Below are 20,091 nucleotides of genomic sequence, written 5' to 3'. Positions count from 1 at the left end.
ACATTATGACAGTTACTGTTTACAGAATGGAATCTTTAATAGACATATATCAAGCCAAGTTGGTTTCTTAATTTTGTAATGGGATGCTTAACAAATTATAAGCATTCATTCAGTTTAAATTGTTACATTGATCAGGCACAAAGATATCTTTTGTATTTATTTATGCAAGAATGTTACAGTCTATTGACTTCATCGATGAATACATGTAAGTTCTGCATGTTTCACAACCTAGCGACACTTCCGGCTTATGCCATAGTTATATCGTCTTCTGCCAGTAATTTATTTTCCAGAAACAAATATTCACGTCTGCGCGCTTGAAATTATTAACTGCAGTGTTGTCTCCCTTTTAAGAGTTGTCCGGCATGTGCTTGTCCGTTTCCTAAGGAGAATCCGTCTCAAACTCCACACAGGGTTTACGAATTCACTATTCATCTACTGCTCAACAACGCAATCAACAAGTCCCCAACGCTGCAACAGAGCTTACTGCAGATCTATAAATAGCCCAATACATCATAGCGCAGTCATTGCACCACTACCGGGAAATCCAGACAACGGAACGACTCTATTTATAAACACTGCAATACACATCAATATAAGGCAGGTAGGCGGCGTTGTCACCTGCATCTTTGGTTGATCTTCGCTACAGAAGGTAAGGGTAATTTCAGTTTCGGCAGACGTTAATTGTGTCATCGCTGGTAATGTATCTAGGATGCTGCATGCCCAAGCTGTGAAAACCGAACCAGGAAGAGAAAAGTGCATCCATATACACAGTGCTGCAGATTCCTATCGCATGGTCACATCAAAATTTACACTTGGAAGCTAAAAAAGATTGTTTGTGTCCCCCATCAAAAACAGATCAATAAACTTTTCAGGATTATGAAAAAGTACATTTCCAGTGCTAGTCAATTGATGACCGCAATCAGTCATCATTTGTATAGAGTCTGTTTAACATATACAAGAGGATCTGCTGTCCCAGTGTTCGAAACCACTATATACCATTTTAACGTTTGCCTCCCATAGATATATCCAAGACATGTCATTTTACCTATGAAAGTTTGTATTTGTACACTCCCTCCCCAAAACAAATAAACAAATTCCTGATTTGTCACATATAACATGACTGACATTTGTAGGTCCAATCTGGCTTCTGAGGGCATTAAGGGAATATCGTCACTTGTTACCATGGCGGCCACTAACACTCAACAAGCAGAAGAAGCTGCAGCCATCAAAGCTGCCCACCCAGGTCGATGTCGTGTGATGACTGATGTTGGCAGATTCACTCATGTGGTCACAGTTCAACCCATGAATATGGATGCAACCATCAAATTCCAGCTTGAAGGTAGGGATAAAACACTGTAAACTTAAGTCATTCATTTATGTGCTCTAAAGGAACCCTGCATCAAAATTCTCATTAAGCTACAGTTCCAGTGAGGTGTACACATCTGCAAAAGGTACTTCAAACTCAGTACAGTATAATGAATTTTCCTCTGTGTTGTCATAGTTATTCAGTAAAAGATATTGTTTATGAATTACCCATGGGAAATTATTAATAGGGGTGGGGGGGCATCCAAGTTTCAAGTTTGAGAATTTGAATTGTGAAGCAATGTCTTCAGCATTAACAGATTCAATGGCGAGGCCACACACATGGCAATCACCCCACACATGGTATCATAAACCAGTGATCACATGTAAATCTTGTAACAATTGAGACTTGATGTTATTTGGTGTAGATAGTGGTTAAGCTGTGCTACAACAGACCCTTGTAATACCATAAGCTGTGCTGACAGCGAGGGAGTTTTGTGCTGGTATCACCACACGCGAGTAATATTGCAGTGGAATGTCCATTCTAGACCAGACAAACCTCTGACAGTAAGCATTGTCATCTGTCCACATCATTTGTGTATGATGATGTAACATGAGTCATTTTGTGATGTTTTACTGCTTGATTCATCGTTAGTTCTTGCTACAAGAATGGGGTCAAGGTCACCTATACTATAGGAATATCTGTGATGTCACAATGTAGCTTTACGTTATCTGACACTGACATTGTAATTACCACACCTATATTCTTCTCTCTTTGCAGCTTCATATCCAAGCAAGGTTCCAACTGTAACTGTGAGATCCGAGGCTCTTTCTGATGATGACAAATTGGAACTACAGAAATATCTCGTGGAGGAAGCAGAGGTTAGTCTCAACACACCAATGATTCAGTCTCTGGTGGACAAGGCTATCATCTGGCTCAAGAGCAATGGAATGAGATCAGGGAAGTCAGGACGCTCAAGTGATGCTCAGTCTGCCACCAGGACCCATGGGAAGAAAAGGAAGGGAAAGAAAAAGGTCGTTGATGATGTTGTAGAGGAGAAGTTGGTGTCCATGAAGACGGCTGATGATGTTATAAAGCGTATCATGTGGGATGGCACCCTGCAGAGTGATGACTTCCTTGTTGGATACTGGGATCGTTTCCGTGGAATCATGGAGAAGTACTTCTCCGCCTTCTCCTGGGAGGACATTGCATCTGTTGACTACACTGTGCTGGCCATACCTAAGCACAGGATCCAGTACTTCAAATATAAAACCGAGATCGTTTGGGACAAGGGGTCCAGACTGGACAATGTGTTTGGGTCAACGGGGAGTAAACTGACCATCACAGATGTCATTGAGAGATACGAGAAGAACCGACAGAATCAGGACCAGGAAGAAGACCATGATGAAGACAAGGATGAAGACAAGGATGTGGATGAAGATGAAGACAGTGACAGCGACAGCGATGATGGCATCACTGTAACTATTGGTGGCATCAGTAGCGGTACATCAATCCAGAAACCTACATCAGACACCAACCACTATGTTGCTGGAGGAAGCAAAGTTGATGACTGGCAAACTGATAATGAGTTCAATCCTTTCTGGAAGGACAAACTGCGACCAAACTACTTTGTAGCTGTGAGGGTGACAGACCAGGAGGTGCTGGAGAACCTTGAGAGTGTCCAGGACTACATTCTGGAGAATGAACCACGGTACAGCAGCTGTTGTATTCCTGGAGCCTCCCTCCACATCACGCTATGCACCCTGGGACTTGACACACCTGAGCAAGTCAGTAATGCTGTGCAGGCTCTCCAGAAAATGAAGTCGGACTTGAAAGCCTCTGTCCCAAAAGAGCCACTGAGGCTTGTTGGGGTGGGCAACTTCTTCAACAGAGTCATCTATGCCAAGGTGCAATGCCCAGAAACATTCGTCCCATTTGTGGACCATGTAAAGATGTGTTTGAACGAAGCTGGTGTGGACATTCGGGACGGGTATGAGTTTGTTCCACACATGACCATCATGAAGACAACACGACCAGTCTCTCGGCTGATGGGAACGAAGGAAGTCAGCCCGTTTCTCTACGATGGTTTCGCTGATATGACATTTGGTTCACAGACCATAGATGCCATCCATCTTTGCTCTATGGAAACGGAGAGGAGAGAGGATGGTTTCTACTTGTCTCCCTGTCACATCGACTTCACACACTCAGAATAAATTACAAAACAGTCAGTGCTTTTTGGTACTGTGATATGGTACTTTCAAAATCAGAAACATAAATATTTTGATGCGAAAGCAGAATGGTACAAAGAATGATTTTCACTGTTTGATTGATAGTGGAATTTGCACATTGACCTTGACATACAAAGGGAATTCATCTTGCAATGTGATGCTGGGCATGCAAAGGACATCATGTCTTGTTAAAGTGAAAATACAATCTTGTCAGTCTGGTTTGTGTAAAAGGAACACGAACCAGTGTGGTTTCAGTATTTTTTTAAATTGATTTTTGCTCCTATACAGCATTTCTGAGTGGGTAACTTTGATCAATGTTTTCTCCACTTGACTGAATCAAGTTTCAAGTGGTCTGTCTGTGATCCATGTGCGATTAAATCATTATACTTGAACTCATAGGTTGTTTCTGTTTTAGGTCTTAGATTACTTCAGCTGGATTTACACACCCGCTGACCTCAACTGACAATATGCTTAGTAGATTGTGTTTAGAACAAAAATGTTCCAAATGATTGTAAATGGCCAAAACATAAATCATTCCAAAGATTAATTGTTTTACAGAACATGTTTTGGATTTGTGACCAAAACAGGCCAAGACATTCTATCTCAAATCTATCCTTTAGATTACTGAATAAGTCTTCAAAATTTGTTTGTTTTTATGGACCAAGTGACCAAATTTTTCACCATCAAACATCCAAGTCAGCAGTCAGCAGCATACCAGACCAGAAGAAGAGACCAGAAACAGTAGAACAGATCATTGCTGGTGCATACAGTGATGGTCTGTAGAAGATGCAGATAACAATGATTATATGGTCACCAACATCAGTATATTTTTGTCTTTTTTCCAACTCTGACTCATGCGTTCAAAAATTTCCAAAATAGCCACTTGCCACAGGGCGAGTGACTTCAAGAAAGTAACTTGTCCTGACTAATTTTCCACTTGCCCTGATTTTATGACACAATGTTTAATGTAAATGCTTACTGGACTATTTATCTATGACTGATAAATTTCAAAGAAAGATAACTCTGCTTTATTATAAATGCAAAATGTAATAGCTACATTATGAGCAGATAGGAAAATGTAAGTGGAAATTAGCTAGTAGCCCACGGACAAGTAAGATGCCTTTATCTAATTGCCCAAAATGAAAACTGACATGCCCAGGTGTCGGGCAATGGGATTTTTTTAACCCCAGCTGACTTGACACCACACTGTGTTGATGCTTATGAATGTAGATCAGTCCTTTTCCACCTTGAGTAATGATCCACATCATCAAGGTGCCTGGTCAGGTGATGCATCAAACCTTCCATGACATGTTCATGGACACCAGCTGTTCCTTGAACTCTCACACTCAGACATGGGTCAGTAGGGATCTGTGTTACCCTCCCACAGGGGATCTGTGTTTCCCTCCCACAGGGGATCTGTGTTACCCTCCCTCAGGGGATCTGTGTTTCCCTCTCACAGGGGATCTGTGTTACCCTGCCACAGTGGATCTGTGTTACCCTCCCACAGATGTAGACAGTGGGGATCTGTGTTACCCTCCCACAGGAATAGACAGTGGAGATCTGTGTTGCCCTCCCACAGGTGTAGACAGTGGGTACTGAGTATTGTAGACAGAGGGACTCTATAAACCAAACATAACTAACAATACTGCCTAGTACATGATCCAATAAGTACCCCTAACCATCTTCTTTTCCAAGTAATTGGTTCGTGTGCCTCTGAGTTCAAAACATTACTCAATAGACCATTCCAGTTGTAGAACGCATTATAGATGTCTTACTGAAGACAGAATCAAAGAGGCAGTCACTTTCATATAAACTGTTTAAGCCTTATCGGTGGACTTAGGGTCTCTGGTTTTATTGATGTTTGACCGTTTTTTTAACACTCTTCCTCCTATGTGTATGATATTACTAAGTGCCTTCATTTGTCCTATTTTTGCAAGTTTTGCAAGTTTTTGAAATATACAGTGTCTTTGTTGCTTGACAAGGCAAGATTGTTATGGCTTAAACTGCTTACAAAAATCATAATTTTGGAGAGGGAGAAACATGAATCACTGAGAAATATAAATCTATATTGCTGAATCACTTAGGGTATTTCCTTCATTCTGACTTTGTTACATTCGTGATTGTAGGTAGGGAGCAGGGACTCAGCTTGCCCATGGGGGTTAAGCATGGATGGGGGAGTCTAGTAGCATTCACTATTCTCACCTACCAGGGTTCAAGGTGTGAAGCCATATATGGTGTAGCTAGCCATGATGTTTGCTGGAATATTGCTAAAGCGGCATTAAGCTCAACTTTCTCATTGAACCTAAGGTCAAGAGGAGAAGGTGTCTGACAATGGAACAGGATGTCTGTGGGTTGAATTCCATGAAGGACTTGCCATCACATATTCACCAAATGAATCCTTGAGCAAGTAACAGAAGCCTGTCAAAGATCAGTCACAAGGCATTGGGACTGTGGACATGAAGAATACTGCAGCCATTTATGAAAGAAGATATAAATTACCTCCTTTTCTCCATAAAGGCTTGGGAAATAATATAATCTGATAATTGATTCATATTTCTAGTGAGCAAAATGTTCGTCATGTATTCACCTTCTGCATAAAGATAGATATGGATAATCCCAAAGACCTAGTTGTTGAATTTACAAAACAATGAAAAGAATGAATTTTCTTGTGGATATGAAAAAGTATAGATATCTTATGGAAAAAAGGGAAAGGCTTTGTACATTTCACAGGCTCGAACGTGTGTACCAGAAACACACATGTAGATTTGTGCAAAACATTATTTAGAGTTATCTTCCCTTGACAAGGAAATGCAATGTCCAGAAACTCGAAACGAGAACATTGCACAACATGAGATCAGCTAAATAAGAAGGGCTGCAATCGGTTGCATGTAACACTTTCTGGAAGTATTCGGAGACTACAGTTCTACATCTTCCCGAAGTTGTCATCAACTAGGTAAGCCACGAATCAGCGTTTATTCCCATGACTTTGCAACCACTTCCAGACCTTGTCTTGACACTCTTGTATTAAGTTAATTTAAGATGTAACCAACAAGCTAGTACGCGTGTCGCGTTGGAGGATGCTGTTATGGCTTAGCTTTATGATGGAAAGATTACAGAAATTGAACAGCGCTTGGGGGAATAATTTCCGTAATGCTTGATGATTCCTGCTCAAAATGAGAAGACACAGAATCGCAACTTTGTGTACGAGCGAGGTTAACCGCAATCTGTGCATGTTCAGGCAACGGTGACGGCACAGCTTGCCGTTAATATACCGTTATACGGCGATACTAGTTGTTTCGTGTTCGAACCCAACATGTGATAAGTAACCACGGTACACGTTTTAATCACTTGTTGTTTCAAATGACGTAATGATAGCGCTGAATAGGTTTAGGTTTTCTATTGTTGATCTAAGTGCATTGAATCTGCTTACATATTATAAAACAGATGCATACATAAACAAACACGGAGGGTACCTCAACCAATGGACCCCAGGGGCCGGTGAACTATACATTTATTTCCGAACACCTTAACCCCTTAGGTGACACAGGGACATGTATATATCCTTCCTCATCAACTCTCACTTTGAAGTCAGATAAAATTCTAAATATATCACGCACACAAATATACAGTTTTGAATTCTGTGGAATTTTCCTGTTTCTTGTTACCATCCACTATTATCTCAGACAAAGCTAAACCTCTTAAAATAACCTTTCAAAATATGGTTCATTGTAAATGTCACCATTTTGAACACTACGAAATAGCCATTCACTGCGTTATTTGCTGTATTTTTGTAATGTGAAAATCAGATAATTACTGAGAATACTGAATTTCAAAATTAGCATATTAATGATTACTGATATCAAGTTTTCATATAACCGCTCATGATAATTCTGAAACGTTGCCAATGAACCCTGAATCAGTTGGGATGTTTTCGAAAATACACTTACACGAACACTTACAAAATCATGTTTCGCGAAGCCCGGTATTGAGACGCCACACATTTTTCATAATCAGCTGCCACAAATGCCTCACTGAGTTCCCCACACATTTTAGAATCAGATTACAAATGGTCTTTGTCACCACTACCAACTGTCTATGTAAAACGAAACAAAAAAAACTGGATGTGAAAACAAAGAGTGTTTTTGAAAGACTGCGTTTGTTTGAAATGTAAACAAAGAAAAATCCTGATTTTACACTACGTAGCATTTTTGGAAATTCAGTCGTGTAGTCATTGCTTACAATAGCTCAATACATTTAGAATATGTAGGGGAAGAGTATCGTACCAACAAATAGCAAACTGAAACAAAATACCATGCAACGATTTGATAATTCATAAGAAGTTTCTGTGCGGCATCACGCCATCACCGACGCAAAATCACACTGGACGACAATGGTAATTATCTGCATTTCTGGCCTCTTCTCATATTTACAATGAAAACGATAAAAGACATGTAACAATACACAGATACCGGTAGTCATAACCATTCTGATTACTTACATCACATATTTATGTACAAACAATTCCTGAATCAAGGGAAGAGTCCTCACAAAATCCTGTGTCAGCAAAGCCGCCATTTTGTAAGGAATCGGCCATTGGTAGTGATGTCACACGTAAACATTGTTGCATATATTAGGCAATTTCTTTTAGGTGAAGGTCAGTTGAACAAGAATAAACACAATTGCCCTATCCTTCCGATTACACTTTCACTATTATGATGTATATTTTGTTCAGATATTTTTTCATGAAACTAAAGTCAGTATCTACATTAAGTCTTTACACATGTGTTAGAAGATCACGTGTAGCCATTACTGCAACATGTGCTTCAGTTCTTGTGATGTACAGTATTCAGTAAGCTGTGACTACAATTGCACTTTCATATGAACAGGTTAACAGGTAAAATACAGCAATTTAACTCTACCTTATAGAGTAAAACTGATAGTATTAATGAAAATGACATACATTTTATGAAATGTAGATTCTAAATGCACACACACATTTGAAGGAATTTAATGTTGAATTGTGTGAAGCAGAGGTACAAATCCTTTTGTAGCCATTGCTAGATTTTGCTTACAGGAAAAACAGATTTAGAGTTATCTCCCTACCATTGATTTGTAAAACAGTGGTAATTTTCTTGCATCATACATGATTCAGTGTTATTCAAGATAGAGAATTGCCACTGGCAGCGGGGTACAGTGATATATGATGTTGGTTAAGCTAGTTTAATATTATTTTAGATCATAAAGAATATATGTTCTGGGTAAAATGTGCATAGAAAATTTCCAATTACGCATCAAAAAATAATTTTGTATACCAATTATGCAATTAAAATGTTAGATACACAAAAAGTTTGAAACATATGCTTACAGAATATGTTTTTAAAAAAATCTCTTGCATAATGGAAACGACATTGATTGCTATGATATGCACTGTTAGTATAGGACTAGTGTTGTACTGTCAGTATAGGACTAGTGTTGTACTGTCAGTATAGGACTAGTGTTGTACTGTAGTATAGGACTAGTATTGTACTGTTAGTATAGGACTAGTGTTGTACAGTCAGTATAGTACTAGTGTTGTACTGTTAGTATAGGACAAGTGTTGTACTGTCAGTATAGGACTAGTGTTGTACCGTCAGTATAGTACTAGTGTTGTACTGTCAGTAAAGGACTATTGTTGTACTGTCAGTATAGGACTAGTGTTGTACAGTCAATATAGATCTAGTGTTGTACTGTCAGTAAAGGACTGGTGTTGTACTGTCAGTATAGGACTAGTGTTGTACCGTCAGTATAGTACTAGTGTTGTACTGTCAGTAAAGGACTGGTGTTGTACTGTCAGTATAGGACTAGTGTTGTACTGTCAGTATAGGACTAGTGTTGTACTGTCAGTATAGTACTAGTGTTGTACTGTCAGTAAAGGACTAGTGTTGTACTGTCAGTATAGGACTAGTGTTGTACTGTCAGTATAGGACTATTGTTGTACTGTCAGTATAGGACTAGTGTTGTACTGTCAGTTTAGGACTGGTGTTGTACTGTCAGTATAGGACTAGTGTTGTACTGTCAGTAAAGGACTGGTGTTGTACTGTCAGTATAGGACTAGTGTTGTACTGTCAGCATAGGACTGTTGTTGTACTGTCAGTATAGGACTAGTGTTGTACTGTCAGTATAGGACTGGTGTTGTACTGTCAGTAAAGGACTGGTGTTGTACTGTCAATATAGGACTAGTGTTGTACTGTCAGTATAGGACTAGTGTTGTACTGTCAGTATAGGGCTAGTGTTGTACTGTTAGTATAGGACTGGTGTTGCACTGTCAGTAAAGGACTGGTGTTATACTGTCAATATAGGGCTAGTGTTGTACTGTCAATATAGGACTATTGTTGTACTGTCAGTATAGGGCTAGTGTTGTACTGTCAGTATAGGGCTAGTGTTGTACTGTCAATATAGGACTAGTGTTGTACTGTCAGTATAGGACTAGTGTTGTACTGTCAGTATAGGACTAGTGTTGCACTGTCAGTATAGGGCTAGTGTTGTACTGTCAGTATAGGGCTAGTGTTGTACTGTCAGTAAAGGACTAGTGTTGTACTGTCAGTGTAGGGCTAGTGTTGTATTGTTAGTATAGGACTGGTGTTGTACTGTCCGTATAGTACTAGTGTTGTACTGTCCGTATAGTACTAGTGTTGTACTGTTAGTATAGGACTCCTGTTGTACTGTCAGTATAGGGCAATTGTTGTACTGTTAGTTTAGGACTGGTGTTGTACTGTCAGTATGGTACTAGTGTTGTACTGTCCGTATAGTACTAGTGTTGTACTGTCCGTATAGTACTAGTGTTGTACTGTTAGTATAGGACTCCTGTTGTACTGTCAGTATAGGGCAATTGTTGTACTGTTAGTTTAGGACTGGTGTTGTACTGTCAGTATGGTACTAGTGTTGTACTGTCCGTATAGTACTAGTGTTGTACTGTCCGTATAGTACTAGTGTTGTACTGTTTGTATAGGACTCCTGTTGTACTGTCAGTATAGGGCAATTGTACTGTTAGTTTAGGACTGGTGTTGTACTGTCAGTATGGTACTAGTGTTGTACTGTCCGTATAGTACTAGTGTTGTACTGTCCGTATAGTACTAGTGTTGTACTGTTAGTATAGGACTCCTGTTGTACTGTCAGTATAGGGCAATTGTTGTACTGTTAGTTTAGGACTGGTGTTGTACTGTCAGTATGGTACTAGTGTTGTACTGTCCGTATAGTACTAGTGTTGTACAGTCCATATAGTACTAGTGTTGTACTGTTAGTATAGGACTCCTGTTGTACTGTCAGTATAGGGCAATTGTTGTACTGTTAGTTTAGGACTGGTGTTGTACTGTCCGTATAGTACTAGTGTTGTACTGTCCGTATAGGATGAGTGATGTTTTATGCAATCATGTCCATTATGTTTAAGTTAGTTCTGATTAGGTATGACATAAGACAGTACATACCTGCATAGTAAACCTACTTAAAGGACCACTGAACTCAATTTTTTGGTATTCTTTTTATCGCTGCATATGAAAGACTTTTGGTTAGTCATAAACGAAACACCATTTTTTAAAAAAAACTTGTGGTTAATTAATACTAAGCGCTAAAAAGTTGCTAAAAAGCCGTCTGCTTCTCTCTCGCCCGCAAACGAAACCGCAGACAGGTTACGTATCTCTGTCACCAGAGCCCTACAGTGACGTCATAGAAGGAACGATTTCCCGTTAAATGTATAGAAAATGTGTTGGAAGCTCGTCATTTTGCTGATTTCTCGACGTCACCAAAGACATGCCGAATTGTTGTGTTGCCGTCAATTGTTCCTTGGGGTCGGGTGATGGTATCACTATGCACAGATTTCTACCAGACTCCGAGGTGTGCTTAAATTGGTTGTTAATGTGTGCGAGGTGAGCTTTGTGGAAGCCTGTGGTATATAAATAATCGGATGATTCGCCCCCTACCATGCTCCCAGGATAGAAAATGGAGTTCAAGTTTCATCGAGTTTATAAAATCAAGACTGCTTACTACACATTGCTGACCAAAAGGATTTTGCATGGATATATCGCTTTCTTCCTCGGAAACGAAGTTGTGGTCGAAGTGACAATATCGTCATAAGTAATCTTATACTGACCCCTTATATTGACCGATTCCAAGACTGAAATTGTTATGTTATAATCAATGCCATGTAAAATCCTAATGTCCATCAATAAAATACATATTTTACTACCAGTAGAAAGTAATTTTGATTTTGTAAGTTGGTGAAAACAAACTTAAATAGCATTCATAATCAGACAGGGCGCCGCCATTTTTGAAAATCGTGAAGTCACGGGCTAAAGTCCGTTAGAATTATTGAGATTATGATTTGTTCTCATCAAGTTAGAAAATCAAAACTACTTTTTACTGGTAGTTAAATATGCATTTGAATCATGGCCAAAAGGATTTTGCATGACACAACTTTTAACATAAGGACTTCTTTCAAGGAAGCAAGGTGGGAGTCAAAGTGACATTTATATTGCAAGCAATGTTATATTGACCTCCACCTCAATTCCAAGAGTGAAATTGTTATGTTATAAGCAATGTCATGCAAAATCCTATTGTCCATCAATAAAATACATATTTTCAATTAATGAGATTATGTATGGTTTGTTCTCATCAAGTTAGAAAATCAAAACTACTTAAATATGTATTTGAATCATTACCAAAAGGAGTTTGCATGACACAACCTGTAACATAACCTAAGCGAGGTCGGGGTAGAAGTGAAAATACTGCGCGATAAATTTATTCATTTGCTAAATTTACTTGGTTTGTAACGTTCGCTCACCAGTATGTAGACACTTGTCAATATACGTCTTTATACTTGGTCCCATAATCCTAATTACTTTATAATCATACTTGTATGCATTTGCTTGCAACTTAATAAAAAGAAGCGATCTGCGAATGTATAACAGGAATGTAATATGTAGACATTTCATAGCTTTCCTATATGAATCATAATTCGCATGCACGCCCTAGTGTACGTCGTCTGCATCATTTCACTTAACAACGAAAACAATGATTCTGTACAACAACTTCTGCTACAACAACTTATTAAAAACAAAAATGCAAATATTAAAATTAAAGTTATAGGGGCAATGTCAGGCTATTACCTTCTTCGAGGAATGTATCAATATCCACAGACACAAGGGATATATAATTCATCTGCAGATTTCCCAAGTGATGTGTCTCTTAACAGTCTAATATACGAAAAGGTGATGTATCATTTCAGGTTTTTCACATTGCTGTATAGTTTCATTGGTTACCCAAGATAGCACACCTGGCAACTAATTGCGTAATGTGCGTCATTCTTTTTAAAAAGTTATTTAGTTAGCCAATAATGAGCAATCAATCGATGTATTGGCAGTTAATCCTTTGAAAGAAGGGTGTTGTTTTACATAGACACAGATACGACAGAGTGTATTCAGTATAGATTAGTAAATGTACATACATAAACACTACCTTTTGACAAATCCCCCATTTAAATCCCCATAAAACTAATTAATCAATCAGCGTGTTATCGGTTAATCCTTTGATCGATCCAGACAAAAGAAATGCCAAATGGGGGCCTTTGTCGGGTAATCTAAGTGGCGTTACCACTAATTATACCTGTTATAAATTCATTAACTGAGCATCAAGTGAATAATGACAAATAGCATGTAGGTTTATACCACCTAACACGGATTACAACCTTGCGACACCAAGTGATTTTGACAGAATCGTCTATGAAAACAAGGGTTGTAACTCGAAAACTAGGCAAAGCAGGAGACAAAACTAAATGATAGTAGATTGTGAGAACATATAGCTTTCATTTTTCTCAACAGATTTTGTGATTTCAGGTTTGTGCAAACCTGTAAACAAAATAGTTTAACCCCTGAAATGTAGGTGAATACTGCACAGACCCTCATTTCTATACCCACTATTACGTCACGGAGATGAGCCGCTCTGATTGGTTGAAATTTCGTTTGCGGTTGAGAATTGTGCATTGTTGACAAAAAGGTCAATTTAAGCTAATTAAGATCGAAATGAGCAGTTTTAATGACGGGGTTTCATTTATAACGATGTCAGCAAAAGATTTTGCATTTGTACCCTATTAGAGTATATGTGACCTTTAAAGGTCACATGCAACCAAAAAATCAAACATTATAAATAAAAACACAATTATTACTTATTCATGAGATATAATATACATTGTTGCTTGTGAAAAAATACCTAAACAAAATTATAAGCATACAATCGCGATTCAAAAGTGCAATATTTTGTACTTGGGCTTACTTCCCCCGAAACAAAGCGCTCAGGAGGCCAAACCCAGCCATAGTGGGTGGGTGTGCACTCAAGTGTAACGATGGGCTCTGGGTGATTCATTTGCTGATACGCTGAGGGCTCGTTGTGTGTACAGAAAAATGATCTGTTTGATAGGCATTTTAAACGTATGGCAAGTCACAAGAAAGTAAGATTCTTTATGGATACCAAATTCTTTTATTGTACTTGATTCGTCATTTCAGTATGGATTCATATACCGTTGTCAAACTAAATCATATACACTAGAAGAAATTGTTATCCATAAAGAATGTATATAGAGATGTTGGGTTTTGTAAGTACATGTTCCCTGAATTTGCACTCAATCCAATCAAAAATCATCTCAGTAGAGATGTCAATAAACAAGACAAAAAGCTTTCTCTGTGCCAGAGGCTGCTTACCACAGTCAACAAGTGTTGACTACGGGCATGCATACTGTTTCAAGCTCCATGAACCTATTCAATGCGCATGCGTTATGGGTACAGCAGTTGAAACCACTTTTTCCCAAGCGATGGTGGAAATTTAACGAATCGTTTGAACTCTGATTTCACATGGGTTTTTTTTTCAACTTTATAGGTGGAATTGGTATTTTTGATGATTTGTTTCGGTAAGTGCCTACCAAAAGGTATCAGAATCTGCAAAGTTGTGTTTTATGTTGCCTGTGACCTTTAATGACATAGGTGAGTAAAATCACTGAAATACCCACATATTTGAAAACAGTGGGAATGAACATGAAAAACCCAAACCATGAAAATACAATGAGTACAGTACGCACATGAAGTAAATCTTACCTGGAGCTTTGTGTTCACTATATCCTGAAGTTACAGACACTGAATCCAGTTTATGACATTGGTTAATGACATTTGAGAAAATAATTAATTAATATGGAGCAACTTGTTTTATTACTACAATTGTTTTACAAATGGTAGACATTTTTAAAACTGGAACTTTAAATTTATCAGAATCAGATTTGCATTTTGTCGGTATGACACCATGTCCCTAATATTGACAAATTTTCATAATGCGTGCAGTTTCAGTTTCGTGACTAGAGCTGATTTTGTTGCATATTCAATATTCACATCATTTTAGTGATCATATAGTGTGTATACTCCCCAAACAAGTAGATATGAGAAGAGATGATGGGGGTGTTCGTGGGTGTGGGTGTGCACACTTCATTTTCACAAGAGTTTCAATGGCCATTTATTAGACCTACTGGACAAAAGGGAGCGTGCACACCTCTGCACCTCCCGCTGGATCTGCCTATACTTGTTACCTGAACTGTATGTAGAACCTTTCATTGTCCTTCTTTAAGTATATAATAGCCATTCCCTACTACAAGCTGCTGGGTAATGTGAATATGCGTGTGTATGCTGTTCCAGCCATGGCTGAACTGGCGTTGAAATACTTTGGGGCTGGATATCAGCTTGCAAAACCGATGTTCCCAAACAGACTCTCTGTGAAGACCGAGGGAAGCATCCTGCATATTGTCACCTTTCAGACTGACCATAAGGACACACAGATCTTCTTCTATTTTGATGGTGAGTATTTTCTGATTTCTTGTAAGTGAAGGAATTTAATTGTATGCTGCACTTAGCTATATTCCAGTTATATAGCAGCGGTCTGTAAATAATGATGTATGGTCCTCACAGTCTAGTGATCAACAGCATGAGCATCGATCTATACAACTGGGAAATGTTGACGTGTCAACCAAGTCATGGGTTACTGAAGATCATTTCTAACCTAGATCTTCATGGGTATTCTTGAAGAAAGAAATATAGAAACCGTAAATCTCTTTGTATGGTAAAGTTTGTTTGCAGTTTTCTAACTTTTTAAATTTGGACTCAGCATAGCTTCAATTGCAGTTTATGCAAAAACGTTTTATGTCAGTATCCACAAACTCAGATTTACCTTCCCTGACAGAAAGTCAAAAGAGCTATTATTTGCTCTGGCCTTCTTGTCTTGTGCTGCCCAATGCTCTCTGGAAAGGTTAAACTTCACATGCTTTTTCCCACCAATAATAGCATCCCAATTATTTTAGAAATCTGATTTTCAATATGACTGGCAAGACAGTACTGCTGAAAATCAGATTTCTGGCAGTTTTCAAAATATATTTTATTCTGTACTTGTGCAGTTTTTAGTTGATTGTACAGTTTGGGGGAATTAATCAAAACGTTGTAACTGTTTTGAACAGGTTTTTCCATTTGAAGATATGTGTGGTTCATACAATCTGATTTTTATTATAAATTCATACCTGAGTATTTTAAAGAGGAGTTGGTCATGGCTGTCGTCTTGTTGACAAAACATCCATATACTTGTCTAATGTGTTATGTACACACACGTTTCACGAGTTAGCTGCTAATACCATGAATATATTTATCTGGTCGTTATCTCAGCAGGCCTGTGGCTATTGCAGACAGTGTGATGGCTGACAGCCTGCTAACTGCACATCCACATACCAAACGGTTGTCTAAATTACTGACTCAGCCACACTGACAGTGTCTTGCCTTGGCCAAAGAAAAATGTATTGTAAAGCTAAAATAAGATCACATTTGTAAAAAGATAATTTAGTTGAGCTTATTGAGAGGGTTTATGATTCACTTTTTCTAAAAAGGACCTTACAGTGATTACCAAGAAAAGGTTTGAATTACCATTTGAGTTGGGTTAAGGAGAGATTTGATCAGGACTCCAGTTATACCACTACATGTCAGCTTAATGCAGACAGAAAGCCCAAGGTGATGGAGGTCTAACGTTTTACCACTTTGCTTAAACCCATGGGCACTGGAATGATGTTAGCAAACCAGGGCTTCAATTTTCAAAGCTCTCTCAGCACTTAGATAGTCGTAAATTAATATTAATGTTTGGCACTTACAACTGTCTTAGTGCTAAGGAAGCTTCGAAAATTTAAAACTTGATTGTGATGAAACAGGATCAGAAATGGTAAGCTTAAGTATAATGTCTATTTTCATGAATACTTTTGTCAGTTTATTGTAAAACACCTAAACAACTTTACATAATTTGTGAATGTAGAAGAAAAATCAGTATTTTTGTGTGTAAGATATTTTGTAATGTTTCAGAATCCTATCCAAGTCGGATTCCAAAAATAAAGGTTTCATCTGCCACCCTGACAGAGGACCAGAAAGCAGACCTGAGTGAAAGCCTTCATCGTAAGGGCAAGGCAGAGGAATACAGCAACTCACAAACATTGCCATTGTTGCTGGAGCATGCTGGTAAGTGGCTGCAAGAGAATTATGGAAAAAAAACAAGTGAAAGCAAACCATCCAAGAGAAATGAAATTCGAGAAGAGGACTGGCAGCTGCAACCATGTTCTGAACTGGTTGCTTCTCCAAGGGAGATAAGTCCAAGCACTCCAAGGGATACCACTCCAAGTGGAAGAAAATCAAAAGAGAAGAATACAGGAGAGAGTGGCCAGTGGCAGTCATGGGCAGATTCAGTCATCCAGTCAAACCCTGGGGATGATGAAGAAACCAGTTCTGACTGGAATGTTGTAGAGTCAAAGTCAAGGCCAAGGCCAAGTAAAGCTTCAAAGGAAGTAAGTCAGGTGAAGTTCACACTGGACTCAGTGCCAAAGTTTGATGTGCCAGTCGACTCTCGCCGCGCAAATTACTTTGTTGCAATACGTTGCACCAATGGTGATATTGGGGATGGTGTAACAGAGGTTGTGAAGAAGATGTTGAGCGTGGATAATGTTTACCAGCCAATCTGCTACAATCGCAATGAGGTGCACGTCACCCTCACCACAGTTGCACTGCACTCAGACAGCGACATCAACAAAGCTGTTGCAGCTCTACAGGATGCGCGGGAGGTGCTGATCAATCATGCTCCAACTTCCTGTCTCACAGTTAGCGGCATTGATGAATTCCAAGGAAGCAAGGTTGTGTTTGGCAAGGTGAAAGTTGAAGAAGATGTCCTCCTGCTGCGAAAGGTTGTGCGATGGGCTTTCGAAAGAAAAGGCATCTACCCAAAGGATAACTTTGGAGACTACCATCCTCACATGACCATTGCCAAGGTCAATGTTGGGTTCACAAAGAAGACAGGATTGCGTAATATCTCCCGTGCAGTGTACGAGTCTCTCCTGGACTATAAGTTCGGCCAGCAGGGTGTGAAGGGAATCCACTTGTGTCAGATGGGCCATGACAGGAGAGCTGATGGTTTCTATATCTGTCCTACGCAGATTGACTTCAAGAAATAACAAATTAACACAATCTTCTGACTCAACACAATAACCCAACCCTTTAACATAGAACAAATTTACACTACAAGAGCTTAAAACTAAAAGAGAACACTGCAATACAACAGTTAGACACAGCACTAGAACATAGTTCAAATTAACAGTAACATATGACAACAATCACAAACTCCAGAGCATGACTTGTTGACACAACTATCCTGTAAAACATCACTGTGTAAAGTTGCAAATATACACACAAGTTCAACCACAGGCAAAGTGTAGCGCAAAATGGGTTGCACAGCAAAACGAAACTGACCAGTCTTCGTATATGTGAGCGAAGAATGAAACTGACCAGTCTTCGTATATGCGAGCGAAGCCTTGCTCGCATATACGAAGACTGGTCAGTTTCGTTCTGCTGCGCAACCCATTTTGCGCTACACTTTGCCTGTGGTTCAACAATCACAATGTATACATGGCAAACAAACAATAGAAACATCATGAACAGATATGTTGGCCTATTTCAGAAACCAGTACTTGCAATTACTTTGAAAGGTTTTAGAAAATGCTCATGATCGGAATGATTCACCATCACAGATGGTAGTGCTTCTTGATGCAGTTATAGTACTGCATGGGAAACATGGCAACCGTTTGTGGATAAAAACTGGATAAAATGACTGAAACCAGTTTTCAGAAATGATTGATATGAGCTATATATATAGAATATACTAAACGACCTTCCGTGTAATACCATTTTTATTAAACAAGTTAATGATTTGGCATCAAACGAGCGAAAGCGCGTTTCATACCAAATCTTTAACGAGTTTAATGAAAATGGTATTTCACGGAAGAGAGTTTAGTATTCTGTTTATTACTCGCTAACATAAATTGACAGAAACTGCGGCGAAATTGCCTACATTGTGAGGACTCTCAGCTTTCAAGTCAAGCAAGGTCTAGTAAAATCGCAACATCAACATTAGCTTTGTGACGTCACAACTTTGAACCATTTTGACGTCATACGTCAAGAGGTATTACACTAGTGTAATATTGAAGTGAAAATATTGCACAGCAGTATCTTCAACGGGCGAGTAATAAATATACATATATTCATCCAGCTACTTCCTTCTGACTAAGGTTTGTAGAAACACATTATACAAGAACACTTATGCTTTATGTTAAGCAGAAAGTGCACAGGTTCTTGTCAGGTGTCTTGTCTCACCCTCATTGGATTTTTGTTATGTACTGATTGTAGGTCTTAGCAAAGCTCAGCTTTACAAACTGCAAAAAGTTATGAATATAGCCGCTTGCATTGTGTCATTAAAATCCATGTCCAATCACATAATGGTCATTCTGAAATCCTATGTTGGCCCCTGTTGCATCTTTATTGATGTAAGCTCATCTGCATTGTCTTCAAGTGTTTACGACCCGTGAAGGTCCCGGGATAGAATAGGCCTTCAGCAACCCATGCTTGCCATAAAAGGCGACTCAGCTTGTCGTAAGAGGCGACTTACGGGATCGGGTGGTCAGACTCGCTGACTTGGTTGACACATGTCATCGGTTTCCAATTGCGCAGATCGATGCTCATGTTGTTGATCACTGGATTGTCTGGTCCAGACTCGATTATTTACAGACCGCCGCCATATAGCTGTAATATTGCTGAGTGCGGCGTAAAACTAAACTCACTCACTCTTCAAGTGTTTACACAATCTTCCACCAGTTCATCTCTAGGATTTCATCACAGAATACACCCCAGCCAGAACTGTTTGTTTCCAGAACCAACTCATGGTATCAGAACAAGTTAAGATTTGTTTTGCTTTTCCGTTGGCAAGTGATCTTTCCGACACGCATCTGCATGTTTTAGGAATTCTCCACCTGTCAACAAATAACTTCCTTGCTCTCTCACAAGTTTCAAAAATCCCTGAAAACCTATTGTTCAAGAGCTGTTACTACTAACCATTCAAACCCGTAATGTATATTTAATTGTGTATTATCCTATGAGCATGCTCATCACATATAATATTATTATATTATCAATTTTTAACGTATTG

At 38.9% G+C, this 20,091-nt stretch overlaps 2 protein-coding genes across 3 annotated transcripts; both read left to right on the top strand.

Annotated features, from left to right (window-relative positions):
• Positions 1–489: 489 nt before the first annotated feature.
• LOC137296163 (leukocyte receptor cluster member 9-like) lies at positions 490–4,353 on the top strand. Of its 2 annotated transcripts, none has more exons than XM_067827865.1 (3): positions 490–649; positions 1,134–1,339; positions 2,084–4,353. In XM_067827865.1, the coding sequence occupies exons 2-3, from the start codon at positions 1,183–1,185 to the stop codon at positions 3,514–3,516; spliced, it is 1,590 nt and encodes a 529-aa protein (XP_067683966.1). In that variant the 5' UTR covers positions 490–649; positions 1,134–1,182; the 3' UTR covers positions 3,517–4,353. The 2 variants fall into 2 exon arrangements, with proteins under 2 accessions (XP_067683966.1, XP_067683967.1); XM_067827866.1 differs by having other exon boundaries at positions 524–601; positions 2,084–3,927.
• A 1,961-nt stretch (positions 4,354–6,314) lies between these two features.
• On the top strand, positions 6,315–19,376 carry LOC137295884 (A-kinase anchor protein 7-like). The gene is made up of 3 exons (XM_067827446.1): positions 6,315–6,484; positions 15,237–15,395; positions 16,932–19,376. The coding sequence occupies exons 2-3, from the start codon at positions 15,239–15,241 to the stop codon at positions 18,065–18,067; spliced, it is 1,293 nt and encodes a 430-aa protein (XP_067683547.1). The 5' UTR covers positions 6,315–6,484; positions 15,237–15,238; the 3' UTR covers positions 18,068–19,376.
• The last annotated feature ends 715 nt before the right edge of the window (positions 19,377–20,091 follow it).

The sequence above is a fragment of the Haliotis asinina genome, chromosome 9 (genome assembly GCF_037392515.1).
Source record: "Haliotis asinina isolate JCU_RB_2024 chromosome 9, JCU_Hal_asi_v2, whole genome shotgun sequence".
NCBI classification, from domain to species: Eukaryota; Metazoa; Mollusca; class Gastropoda; order Lepetellida; family Haliotidae; genus Haliotis; species Haliotis asinina.
Note: the sequence above shows the minus strand (reverse complement) of the source record. Positions and strands in the feature narration are given on the sequence as shown.